Here is a 13,694-nt window from a genome sequence, read left to right on the forward strand (position 1 = left end):
GTGCTGCCAAGGCAGGCAGCAGGAGCAAGTGCATGGAAGGAGATTTAAGGATTTCTCTGCCAAGGACGAAGAGGTCTAAGCATGTCTGATTCCAAGAGGAGGGGTGGGGAGGGATTGGAGCTTGGTAGAGCTTGCTGAAACCGATGACAAAGAATTCCCTTCTGGCACATAGCTGATCGAAAGCAAAGGCACAGTTTTCGAGTAAAGTCAACCACTCTCACATCTGGCAAGAGGCCAAGAGAAGATAAGACTGTTATTAAAAAAAAAAAAACACCCCCCAAAAACCAGTAAGCAAGCCAGCCAACAAGTAAGAAAAGGAGCTGCTGATTAGAAGGATAGCACTAACTTTCACCCCATTCTACATTCTTGAGGCTCTTAACTGAAAATGCCTATCCAAAAGATACTAGCACTCTCAAAATGATTTCTACCACTCAGTTTTTCCTCCCTGCCAGAATACTTCCAGTGACCTGAATGCTCCACTGTTTGTGGTACCATCTGTCTGCTGGTTTCAAGAGGGCAGTGGCACAAACTGAGAAGAGTTAGAGCTATTCAGTCATTATTCCCCCAAACAAATTTACAGACATGAAAAACAATTGGACTACATTGAAAGCAGCTAATGAATGAAATAGCTTTGAAACACAACCCTAATGACAAAGAAACTGAAAACATTTCCCCACTGAGTTTGATAAACACACTGAGGACACAGGAGAGATTAAAAAGGCACTTAGTAAAAATAAGAAAATTCTAGAAGATTAACACTGATCTTAATTGTTTAAATTTGTGTCCTCACTAAATTTCCTCTTTGGAGGAGAAAACTAGATGAATATAACAAATATTGATTTATTTTTAAAACATTTTATAAATCTTGTTATGCTGATTCCAGCTCTACCAAGGAAGACAAATTCATAACAATGGGCTCTTTCCTATAAGCTGACCTAAACAGTTCATATATAGAAATAAAATAGTAATCATGCTAGAATGTGGTTTTTTAATTCCCTATAGACATAAGAAAACACAGTGCTACAATAGGTGCTTAACTTTTAGTATTTTGTCAATTCCAATAAAATCCTGCACTAATCTCAACTAGTAATTTCTAGGATCTGTCACGGAAATATAAAGGTGCTCTTAAAAATACATTCGACTAACATGTCAAGAAGGAAATAAATACGTCTTTCAACTTTTGCTCTATTCTGCTGTAGCCAAAGGAAGTGGGGCTGAGAACTGCACAGAATTAATGTCAAATGCTTGACCCTATATAAATGCATTAGCATCTATGGTAGGTGTGGACCTACCATCCAAGATGACCATGATCAGTTTCTTCCCTTGATGTTTGCATAAGTCATCTTCCCATGGAGAGGTAGATTCTGTTCCTTAACCACCTCAAATCAGGGCAATCCTGCTTTGATCAATAAACTATAGCAGAAGTGACAGTGCAACTCCTGAGATTATAGTATAAAAAGTCCTGTAGCTTTTGATGTCCGCTGGAACACCCACCCTGGGGATTAGAGCTGACATAGAAGAAATCTGACTATATGAGATGGCCATGCTATAAGGAAACCCAACTAGCTAAAAGAAGAACCCTCACAGATTGAGAGATGTCTGACCAATCCATTACAGACACATCACTGAAGAACCTATTTACAGAACCCTAAGACAGAATGGTCCAACTGAGGCCATCAACCCACAGAACTGTGAAAGATAATAATACATGGTTGTTTTAAGCCACTAATATTGTGTGACTTGTTAAGCAACAGTAGTTTCCAGAGCAGCACTGAATTAATAGAGACAAAGTAAAAGATCTCCCTTCTTAGCATCCTTGAGTGTCTCAAATCCCATATTCCAGATCCTTCCTCCACTTATTATGTGAAAAGAAATGGAATGGTACACAGTCATGAAAATTGTGCATTATATGGCAAATTATTCAAGACAATATTTAGGAAAATATTAAAAATATATACTTCCAGTTTGTTCTCAGTTTGCAATAGCATGCATAAATGGTAAAAAGAAAGAAATATGTCACCAGGTTAAGCATTGTTGCTTTTGAGATGTGGGATTTTCAGAGATTCCCCATCCTCAAGCCCCTACTTTTTTATCCTTTTCTGAACTGTCAAATTCTTTCCAATGAGCATGTATTTCTTTTATAATCAAAAATATAAAATTTGGACTGAGTTCTGGTTCTTCTAAGACATAAAGGTCATTATTTACTCTACAAAGGGAGTTATCCTATTGAGATTATGGTCTTCTAAGTGAAAGAAAACCTAGTTCAGAGTTCACATGGGGCAATATTTTATCCTTTACTCTCTAGGGTAAAGCAGATTCTAATTTCTCATTTCATCTATGCTTCCTTATTGGGAGAACAGAATTTCACTTGTTCTTCTCACTCTATACCTTTACTCCTATAAGTTCAAGACAAGGATTTACAGCTACACCCAAGTTCCCTGGTATGACAAGGTTTCTAATTACCGTGTCTGGTTGAAATGTGAAGACAAAACATGGGCATAGGGACTATGCCCCAGCATGTTACATACTTACCTGTACAATTGCCTTCCTGATTAAAGTATCCGTCTGGGCACTGGGAGAGGCACTGCCCATTCAAAAGCACCTGGGCAGGCTGGCAGGCTGTGCAGTCATATGGACTGTTCCCCACACACCCAAAACAGGATTGGTGACACACTAAGAGAAAGATAAAGCAGAGGGGTCAATCAGAAAAGCCATCCATGACAAGTGCAGTAGCTCTGTCACTTTATCATTCCTGGACTGGAATAAGTGGTACATTCACTTGGTTTTCCCAAGGATAGAGCATATTTCTCACATATTTCTTTCTAAAGGCAATCCGCAAAGCAAGCATTTGTGCAGCACAGGTTAAGTAAGGGGCAACTGCCACAAAATAGAAATAACCATTTGCAGAGTCACATGTTTCTTTTTACCCAGTTCCCACTCTCAGAGAATGTCAAGTAAAGAACAGAAACACATAAAAGAGGTCTCCCTCTCTTCAGGATAGCTCCTAGACCACCAATAGATAATGGTCTCCAATTAAAGAGAAAAGGCAGTAGACGCTTTATGTATTTAGGATACAAAGATTTTTATTGTGCCTATTCTTTGGTAGAGCCTGCACACATACAGATGAGAAGAATTAGACAAAATTTTGAGTTGCACAAACTAGCTGCAACAACAGACACATAAGAGGAAGTAACTAGAATATAATGAATGGGACACAGAGAGCAGCAAAGAGAAAGTGTTGCTTTCCAGCTCTGTGTGACCTTGACTGAGTTATGTAATTTCTCAGTGTGCCTGCTTCCCCATCTATAAAATGAGGATATAAACAGGCCATATTGCTTGGAGTGTTGTGGACACCAATTGGGCTGATGAATACAAAGTTCTTAGACTAGTGCCGGACACAGAGTGAATGTTTAATAAATCTGAGCTATAATTATTAACATTCAGAATGCTGTTAGAAGCACTCATAGGTGTAAAAAAGAAGGGTAGAAGCAAAGAGGAAAAAAAAAATCACTGCTTGCCAACATCAGACCGCGAAGATAAACCAGATATTTCTGTCATTTCCCAAGGGAGGCCAGCCATTCACCTCCAATGATTCATTCATTTTTTATTGAGCCTCAAGTAAGTCCAGATGCTGTACATATGCATGGGTGGTCCCATGCATTTCAGGTCTCCATCAGGTCAAAGAACAAGATCCATGTGACTGTGCAAGGACACTCCCTGAATCTCCTCTTTGCCACTTTCTTCCTCTATCAAATGCCCAGAAGAGGTCAGGAGATTTAGAAGAACCAGATGTGACTTTACACCAATGAGGTCTCTCTGTTTCAACAGATCACCCAAAAAAACGTAATGTATAATCTTCAATACATTGGGGCTGATATTCAACCAGGATATCTTGGTCCAGCATTATTGGTTGTTAAAGTATTGAGCTACTTCCACACAGGTTGGTAATCAGTTGCTGAACTACTGTTCTGTGCAGTCTTGGCCCCTACCCTAGCATCCTGCCCTACACAATACCCTGCACCTGAAGGTTGAACACCTGCATGGGGAGGCCTCAGGACCCTGCTTCTGAGCTGAAGTAGGTGTGCATTATGATTGGGCAGTGTCCTTGCCTTCCTGGTTGATAAATATTGTGATTATCATCCCTGAATACACTACCGAGATTTATACATGTATTATATGAAAGTATTTGCTGTGTGAAAAACATGTCCTTGAGCCCCATATTTATTAATTTGCCTTTTCTTTTTAGATATTGCTTTGTTAACAGCTCTGCTAACACAGTCATACTTAGGGATTTTCCCCCCAAGTATTTTCAGAATTGATAAGAAAATATTTCTTTAAAAGTCAAAATGAGTTGAGTAAACCAATGTTTAAACAAATTATATAATAGAAGAAGAGAACATATTAGCTCATTATTTAAAAGATGCTTAACACAAAATGAAAAAGTATGTAATAGAAAGTTGGGAGGCAATATTTCAAGAAATAACACAGTTGTTATATTGTCAATGCTAAGCTTTCCAGGATGATTTGGGGAAGCAGCTTGAAGCAACATATTTTCTACATACCTATGATAATACCATTATGTTTATATTAGGCTTTATAAGACTGCTGAAATCCCTAGTTCTTCTAGCTCTCCCTCCCTAATAAATAGAAATCAAAGTGTATCATTGAAGAATTGAAGCTTGGGGAAAGATGTATTAACGCATTATGAGCACACAACATATTTTATTTCACTCCATTTTGTAACAAAGTCAGTTGATAGCCTGGCTCAGTGTAAATAAAGGTTATTAGTGAATTATGTAAAACAGGAAAGCAAATAAAATAAACAAGATGAAAAGCTGGTGGACCAAGAATTCCAAGAGAATTTCTCTTTGCTGTAGATGCAGATGCACTACTATTACCTCAGCCACCCACCATATTTTAGAAATAAATCTCACTGAGTATTACCACGGCAGACTTGAGAATTGTCTTCAAGGGAAATGTTTAGGAACCAAATAGATAATGAACCTGTTACTTTTGTGGTAAAGAGAGAAAAGGATTGCCAGGTGACTATCCTCTCAAAGTATCTACTTCTCTATATTGCTTTATTTGTGTAAGTACAGGCATTGGCCTTTGCATCTTTAAAAAAAAATCTCATGAAACGTCAATCCCATGCTGGTTTGGAAATATCTACATTACTTCAGTTACTTTTATGAGGCTTGATCATTTTATGAAGCTGATTTCATAGCAGGAGTTCTAATCTGAAGTCTAAGATCCTTCAAGGAAGACTAGCTCCATTACAGAGTATACATAGAAGAGATCTGAAAGAAGTTCTATGAATAATTCCTCCACGTAATACTGCATTTTTAAAGCGTGCTTTCCAGTGGATGGCTAAATGTATTTCTGACTGAGCTGCTTAAGAACTATTATAAAAGTGTCAATACTAAAAGTGTCCTTTGATAGTTGTAAAGTCCAGTGAACCTGACTCCAATAAAAATTATACCTAAAACAGGGAAAACATCCATTTTTATTTATTCTATTTTTCTATTTAAATTTCAAGCAACAAATACTACTACTTCATTTTTCTTTTTAATGATACCTAAAATGGTACAGCATTCCAGCTGTTACAATATATAAAATTTTCTGCCTTTTCATGTCACAAACTACTTTTGAAAAAGGCTTCTCACAAATTATGATACAGATATCAAAATTCTCTAGGATGCATAGCAGGAATAAGGGATGAAAATGAAAGAGTAAAATGAAATAAAATCAATTGCCCCTTTCACCTCCCTAATCTTCTTCACTTTTTTCTTTTTAAATGAGCATGATTTAATCTTTTCCCACTAGTCTGTGAACTCAAGAGTGAAAACCCCATCTTCTTCATCTCTGATTTCCACAGTACCTGTCCTTGGCATGTTGTAAGTACTTGATAAATGATTATCTGCTCAATGAATGGGTGGGTAGGAGTGTGTGTGGGTGGATGGAAGCATGGATGGCATCACACTCCTCCAGTTCTCTCTTTGAACAGTTCTTTTCAGCTTCTTTTCTCTGTCTACCTCATAAATGTTGGTGCTTCCCAAAATTCCAACCACACCCTTTCTCTGTTCACTCTTGGACAAGCTTATCTTTGGCTTTAATGGTGACCTCCATGGCAACTGTCAATGAGGCCCCTGTTTACGTGTACAGCTCTGGCCTTTACACTGAACTCTAAGCACATATATCTAGCTACCTATTAGATCTCTCTACTTGGTATTTGTATTAGTCAGTCAAAGGGGTGCTGACACAAAATACCAGGAATTGGTTGGTTTTTATAGAGGGTATTTAATTGGGGTAGGAGCTTACAGATACCAGGCCATAAAGCATAAGTTACTTCCCTCACCAAAGTCTATTTGGAGCAAGATGGCTACCAATGTCAGTGAGGGTTCAGGCTTCCTGGGTTCCTATGTTCCTGGGGCTTGCTTTACTCTGGCTTCAAGGTTCCTTCCTTCCTGGGGCTGGCTTCTCTTTCCTCTGCATGCTGACTTCCCAGGGCTCCAGCTTAAGTCTTCACCATCAAACTCCAAACTCAAAACTCCAACATTAAAAGCCCTCAATTCTGTTCTTCCCATGCCTTTTATCTGTGAGTCCCCACCCCTTAGTGTCCCTATGCCCTAATCCTAACTCAATCATGCCCAGGTACAGATCAGATTACAAGCATAATCCAATATTTCTTTTTGGATTCATCAATTTTATCAAACTGCTACAGTATTACATAGGTCTATCCTACTCTTCATTTCCAAAATACTTATTATCCACTCCCAAGCCCACTTGGTAGTAATGTCCACTTGATATATATTATGACATCATATCTTCTCTGTCCCAAACTGACCTCATTATCTACTTCCAACCCCACAAGTTACCACCCCTCCCCCATCCTGGTCTTTCCTTCAAATTCGCTACCTCCCTTGGTAGCCCCACCATTTACCAAGTCGCTCATGCTGAAATCTTTGGAGTCATCCTAGATTTTTACTTTTCCATCACCACAATGCAGCCAAGTTCTGTTGATTTTACTTCCTAAATCTCTGCCTAATCTATCCCAATTTCTCCATTCACATTGTCCCTTAGGCCAGACCTTCAACTCACTCATGGTGTGGAGGAGTGCAGCAGCTTCCTACCCAGATTTGCCCTGCTTCCCCGCATTCGAGTGCCGCACAACCATCAGATAGATCTCTAAAAATGCAAATTGACCAAATTATCCTTACTTAAAATCTTCCAATGGTTTCTCAAGACCAATGTGGTAAACTCTAAACTCCTTACCACATAACCCTCCCCCAACCTCTCCTGGATCATGTCCCACAATTCTCGACTAGGTACTTGAAAATGCAGGATTTGTATTTCTTCAAATATGCCATGCCTTTGCACTTACGATTTCCTCGGCCTAGAATGCCTTTGCTACCTTCTCACCTGGTGAACTCCCATTAAGCCTTCAAAAGCCTAATCATGTTAAGTTTTCCCTCTGCAAATATTTTCTCATGGGCTTCTCCCCAGACAGAGCCAGTCTCCTTTGTGCTTTTTCTGTATCTTGCACCAACTGCTATCACATTAAGTATCACTCTTTTTAAATTACTGGTTCAGATGTCAGTTTCTCCTACTTGATCCATGCATTCCATAAAGCACAGCCTGTATCTTTTTCATCTTTCTATCCCCAAAGTATGGCACACACATGTTATAAAAGCAAGAGGGGGAAAGTGAAGAAAATTGAACGTTACCAGAAGGCATATATTTGTATAGCTTATTGGAACTACATTAGAGAGTGTTGCTTAATATAGAATCCATATGTTTTATACAATTAATGAGAGAGAATCCCAACTTCATAAATGGTAACATGCTCAGAAGCTGGACAGGCAGATTCCTGATCATTTAGTTCTTTAATTAAAACTCTTTGCCTTGAGGCCTTTGGTTAATCTTAGCAACTACTAAAGAGATCCAAATACTGACAATATACTTTATTTCTTCCTATTCACCTAAAGCAAGTTAATTAATTGACCTAAATAACTGGTGAATTTATTATTTGTAAAAAATGATACTGAACCTACATCTATTGTGTGCATTTTTGCCCTGTGCAGTTAGTTCCAACCTGAGGAGACAAAACTACCTTTAAAATTAAAAAAAGATGGCTTAGAAAATTTTAGTTGCTAAAATCTCCATGATATTTACGTGAACAAATCTCCATCACCACTCTAAATATAATAAAAATGCAGTTTATTCAAAGATGGGAGCCAGGATTTTTATTACCTTTGCATTCTTTTTTTAAACAGTATCTCTTTTTAGACAGTAAATTAGAAGATATGTAAACAAAATTCATCATTATAGTGAAGGGTTCAGTTTTAAAATACAAAATTAAATCATTTGGAATTCTCTTGCTAAACTATGTGGGAACTGAAAGAACCCATCATTAAATTGCCACAGAATTGGGGCAATTAAGTGGTCAATCTAATCATTCTGACCATGTTCATATCCAATCATGGTCACCAATGCCAAATTGTTTAAATGGTGACTGAGTGGCATCATTAATTGAGATGACCTAGCCTGGAATTAAATTGTAAAAGGCCTTGTGTGGTGCAAAGAACAAGGATCTGGGCTTGGAAAGAAGGAAATAAATAACTCCTGGGTGATTATGTCCTCTACTAGATCCTAGACTTCCCCATTGCTAAATTACTCTTTAGTTGGATCCATCTAAGCCTCACTTTCTTCATCTATAAAATGGGAGTAAATGTATTATATGTAAACTCACAAGATTTCTAATAAAATTTTTAGTTGTAAGGAATGTCTAAACTATAAAGTATTATATGCATACATAAAAGACAAGAATCTATGCAAAAAGATTAAAAGTGGTTATCTCAGGATGGAGGTGATATAGGTTGGACTGCCAGATAAAATATGGGACTTCGTTAAATTAAATTTGAATTTCAGAAAGACAATAATACTTTAGTATATTCTCATGCAGTATTTAGGACATATTTATACTAAAAGTATTCACATTTTTATTTGCTAAATGAGGCAAACATAGTAATAGGTGTTCTTGCTTTCTTCTTTTTCCCTAGCCTGTATTTTCTCAAGTTTCTATATTATATATAATACATGAATGAGAAAAAATAAAAATTAGGATAAAAAACCTGCTTTAGTTAGAAAGATGTATACCAGGGCTAGTGTGATATGCTTATACTTCTTTAATTAGAGGTTTTGCCTACTCAGAGTATGGTCTGTGGATCAGCAGTATAAAATGTCACCTGAGAGTTGTTATAAATGCAGAAACTCAGGACCCAGACCTACCAAATCTGTGTTTTAACAAGATTCCCAGGTGATCCCTGTGAGAAGCTCTGCTCTGGAAAGACCTCAACTAAAATTTAAGACTTGAAGATAGTTAAAGAAAAAATTCTTCAGTAAGATTTGGAAGGGGCCTCTGAGACCCAGATGAACACTTTGCCCTCATCCAAGGCATATCAGTAAGAGAATTCTCCAAGAGACAACAAGTTCCTTGTCCTTTGTCATGTCCAGCCAGCCCTGAGCCATCAGGAATGGCCACACCAGTTGGCACTAACTGACTCCAAGGGGCACCAGTCCCAGATTACGATGAGGATGGTGCCCCTGGAGATGTGTTGCATTGTGGCCCCTTCTCTGCTCCACCCTGGAGAGTTAATAGACTCATATCATCTCACAGAGGCATGCAAAACTAGTGGGGAAGACAAGTCACAAAGCAAGGGATGATTTTTTATGTTGTTTTGAAGGGCTTAGGTTTTTACTAATTTGTAGGTTGTTTTGCTTTATTTGGGAAGGGGAGGTGAAGGGTATTTCTTGATTTTTGGTTTTCAGAAATTTGAATTTGTCAGTGCTAGTGAACAATCAGTTAAACAAGGGGCAATTAACTCTGGAAAATTCCTTCTTTTAGCTAATGCTCAATGTTAATATTTAGTAGATACACACAATTTTGAAAATGCCTCTAAGTTATCTTTTACAGTTAGTAATATACCCTTCCTTTGTGCAAGCAATTCTAGCCATACTTTAGAAACCTTGGGAACATGTGAAAAAGACACAATGTCAAAGATTTGTATTCCAAAATGTCCAAGTTCATTTTTGAGACTGAGACAAAAGGGCAGATCCTGAGTGGCTGTCACCATCTCACCGAGTCCCTGTTTTGGAGCCCACCTCAGCCCCTCCACTCTTGCTCCCCTCTCCCTGCTATGGGCCAGAGCGTGGACAACCTATCCAAGAGTTTATGTTGGGTTTTGTTGCTGCTGCTGTTATTCATTTATTTATCTATCATCTGTTCCTTTCACTGAAATATAAGTTCCATGAGAGTAAGGAATTTTCATCTGACATTACTATATTCCCATTGCCTAAACAATGCCTGGTACACAGAAGACGCGCAAACATTTGTGGAAGGAATGAATAATGACAGACTGCCCTTTGGCTACCAATAACCAATGTTTTCTTTGGACACTGTTTGTAAATTTATATTATATATATAAATATTATATATATATACACACACACAAATATATATATTATATACACAAATATTATATATATTATATACACAAATATATGTATATTATATATATAATATATATATACACAAATATATACATATATATATATTTGTCCTTCATCACAAACTTTGAGTTTAGTCCAATGTCTTGACCATTGTGTCTTCACCTTTCATAATTCCTGGGTATATCCTATAGCTTAGAGAAGAAATTTTTATGATAACTTTTGATACCACTTCACCCTTTAAGTGTTCTGCTTCTTCCGTTAATGCATCTGCCTCTCAGTTTCATTAGCTGCAATAATATTCTAATCACTGCGTGCTGCAGTCATGTAGAAAGGAGTTGCAGAAAATAGTTGTTTTTCTACTCCTTTAGAAAAACGCTTGGGATCAAAGGTATTAGAAATAAACTCTCTATGACACAAAAACTCCAAACTTTTAAAAATGTTCTGCAGACAGACAAGGGTATTTCTGGGAATATGTGGGATGGAAAGCCCAATGCAATCTCATAGGATTCCCAGGCCTGATTTTATAGACAACACCTTGGCAGAATTGAAAATGGAACAGATTGTGGGATGGCAGAAAGGTTTCCAGAGATATGAGATGAGTGACAGGAAATACATCAATCAACACGCTTAATACTCAGGTAAGGTTGGAAACAATTGGTGGTTTAGCTCAATTTCCCAATGGAATTTTGGGCAACTCAATTAACCTCTTTCTGCCACATTCTCATCACTTATAAATTGAGTACAACAACCTACCTAGCAGAGACTGCACAGGGATTTGCTAATAAATGTGAATAGACAGCTATATATGTGATGTCTAATAATATTACGTTAACTAGCATAAAATCATGGGGCTATAAGGACCTCAAGAGTCCAATCTATCCTTTCACAAAGGATCACAATTAAACAATTCCAGAGGGATTAGAATCTAATCCTTTTTAAAAAGTATAAAGCAATTCCCAGAAAACACTCCTTTGTCTGAGGATGCTTCCTTAAATTTAAGATATTCCAATCGTATAGCCTTAGTATGCTGTGCTTCTATACTCACTGTGTGTGGAAAGTTGACTAGCATCTGTATTACCTCTTAATAGGGGTCTCCGTTCAGAGACCATTATACAGTAGCATAATGTTTGGGGCGTGGATTTTCAAGTCAGGCCGATTTAGGTTCCTGTTGGACTCGACTCCTTGCTGGCTACGTGACTTTTGCACGAATTACAGCTTTAAATTTCTCAGGCCTCAGTTTCTTCTCCTGTAAAATAGTTGTCCCACTGACCTTATAAGACTATTATAAGAACTAAGTGAGAATTCTGCATACTTTCTACTATACCATGTGTGGTGGCTTACAGCTATGTACCCCAGAAAAACATGTTCTTAAACTTAATCCAATCCACACCAATACAGTGGTGTGAACCCATTGTAAATAGGACCTTTTGATGAGAAGTACTTCACAGTTAAGGTGTGGCCCAATTAATCAGGATGGGTCTTAATCTTATTATTTAGAGTCCTTTACAAGCATAATGAAATTCAGACACATAGAGAAAAAACCACAGGGAGAAGATGGAAGTCACAGAACCCAGAAAAGTCAGGAGAGGCTGCCACATGCATTGCCATGTGACAGAAAAGCCAAGGACCAAGGATCATTGACAGCCAGTCCCAGAATGCCAGTCTTCTGGGAGAAAGCATTGTCTTGATGATGCCTTCATTTTGAACTTCTCCTAGCCTCAAAACCATGAGCCAATAAATTCTAATTGTTTAAGCCAACCCTCTGCATGGTCTTTAACAGCCAGGAAATGAAACACCACGTTACTCCCTATGTCTGAAATCTTATTAACCTAATCTTGAAATTCAGCATTTCCAAGTAAAGGTATATTCTAATGTGAAATTGAAGCTGCTTACGTAAGTAAATTTGTATGATACAAAATTGATCCCTCAGTAATACTTACAGTGATGTTGTAAAAATAAATACCCAAAACTATGCATTGGGAAAAAAATTCAGATATACAGTAAAATGGTAGCAGTAACTGGGTTTATGTGGTGGGTGTTAGGCAGATTACTTTTCTACATTCACCATTTCCTTTAATGAACATATGACTTTTTTTTCAATGAAAAGTGTGAGATTAATGAATGACATTTTTTGGTTGAGTATCAAACAATTCACCCAGCAGCAAGGCAGCTTCTTGCAGGAGCAGGGAGGGTTCCCCACCTTCCAGGAAACTACATCCCTGCCCTTCATCTCCTCAACCACTCATAGCTTACTCTGGCTATTGAGTCAAGTTATTCAAGATGGTATCAATTCTCTGTAGATGAAATGCCAAGCCAATGGCAGAAATCACTTCTAAGTTTTGACAGAAGTGTGGATTTTATCCATACCAGTTCATATTTGGAACAGCAAACTAGAAGAGATAATAAATTGAATTCTATAACAAGCTCTGGGTATTTCCTATCTACTTATTCTAATCTTTGACAGAAATCCTGTCAACTTCTGAGAGTATAATTTTGGGGAGCACTAGAGCACATCAGTGAGGGTCGGTGTTCTGCTTCTTCCACAAGCATTCTAGAACCATTGTTAGGTAAAAATAAAAGCACTCCCTGGCTTTGGTCCCGTCTCACAGGAACCCATACAGTAAGCTCAAAAGTCAGCTAAAGTTTTCTCAAACCATTTTACTCACCTTCACACAGCCCAGTGTTCTCCAGGTAAAAGTGGGCTCTACACTGGGATAGACAGTTGCCAGAGGGGACATTTGCCCCAGACAGTTGCTCAACTTGCAGTCCTTCTTCTGGATTCTCGCACTGGGTACAGTGAGAGGGTTCAGGACCCACACAAGTCAGACAAGAGGAATGGCAGGCTGCAAATAGGAAAAAAGTACAGAATGCATTCACAGGGATCATTTACATGTTGCAACCAAGGAGAACCCCTCATTAAATCAAAACTACTTGGGAAAGCTCACCAGATATATTCTTTCAGAATATGCTTTTTCTAGTGGTTCTATACAACACACAAGGGTGATAACAGTAATATCTGTGAGAGGCAAAATGAAGGTGGATGTTAACTAGCCACATCACTCGGGTCCTATAAGGGCTGTTAGGCTAGATCACAAAAAAAAACCCAGCAAACTGGACAATATTGGTCAGAGAAACACAAGCACTGAATGACAATTTAATGTTGTGCCCTCGGTTTTTATTGAGGA

At 38.0% G+C, this 13,694-nt stretch overlaps 1 protein-coding gene across 1 annotated transcript in view; it reads right to left on the reverse strand.

Moving 5' to 3' along the window:
* FRAS1 (Fraser extracellular matrix complex subunit 1) overlaps positions 1–13,694 on the reverse strand; it is a 537,120-nt gene that overhangs the window by 216,396 nt on the left and 307,030 nt on the right. The window contains exons 18-19 of the mRNA XM_058296546.1: positions 13,176–13,352; positions 2,533–2,673 (exon numbers count right to left, since the gene is read on the reverse strand). Coding sequence (XP_058152529.1) covers positions 2,533–2,673; positions 13,176–13,352 — 318 coding nt within the window. The remainder of the gene's footprint in view (positions 1–2,532; positions 2,674–13,175; positions 13,353–13,694) is intronic.

Source organism: Dasypus novemcinctus, chromosome 1, assembly GCF_030445035.2.
Source record: "Dasypus novemcinctus isolate mDasNov1 chromosome 1, mDasNov1.1.hap2, whole genome shotgun sequence".
NCBI classification, from domain to species: domain Eukaryota; kingdom Metazoa; phylum Chordata; class Mammalia; order Cingulata; family Dasypodidae; genus Dasypus; species Dasypus novemcinctus.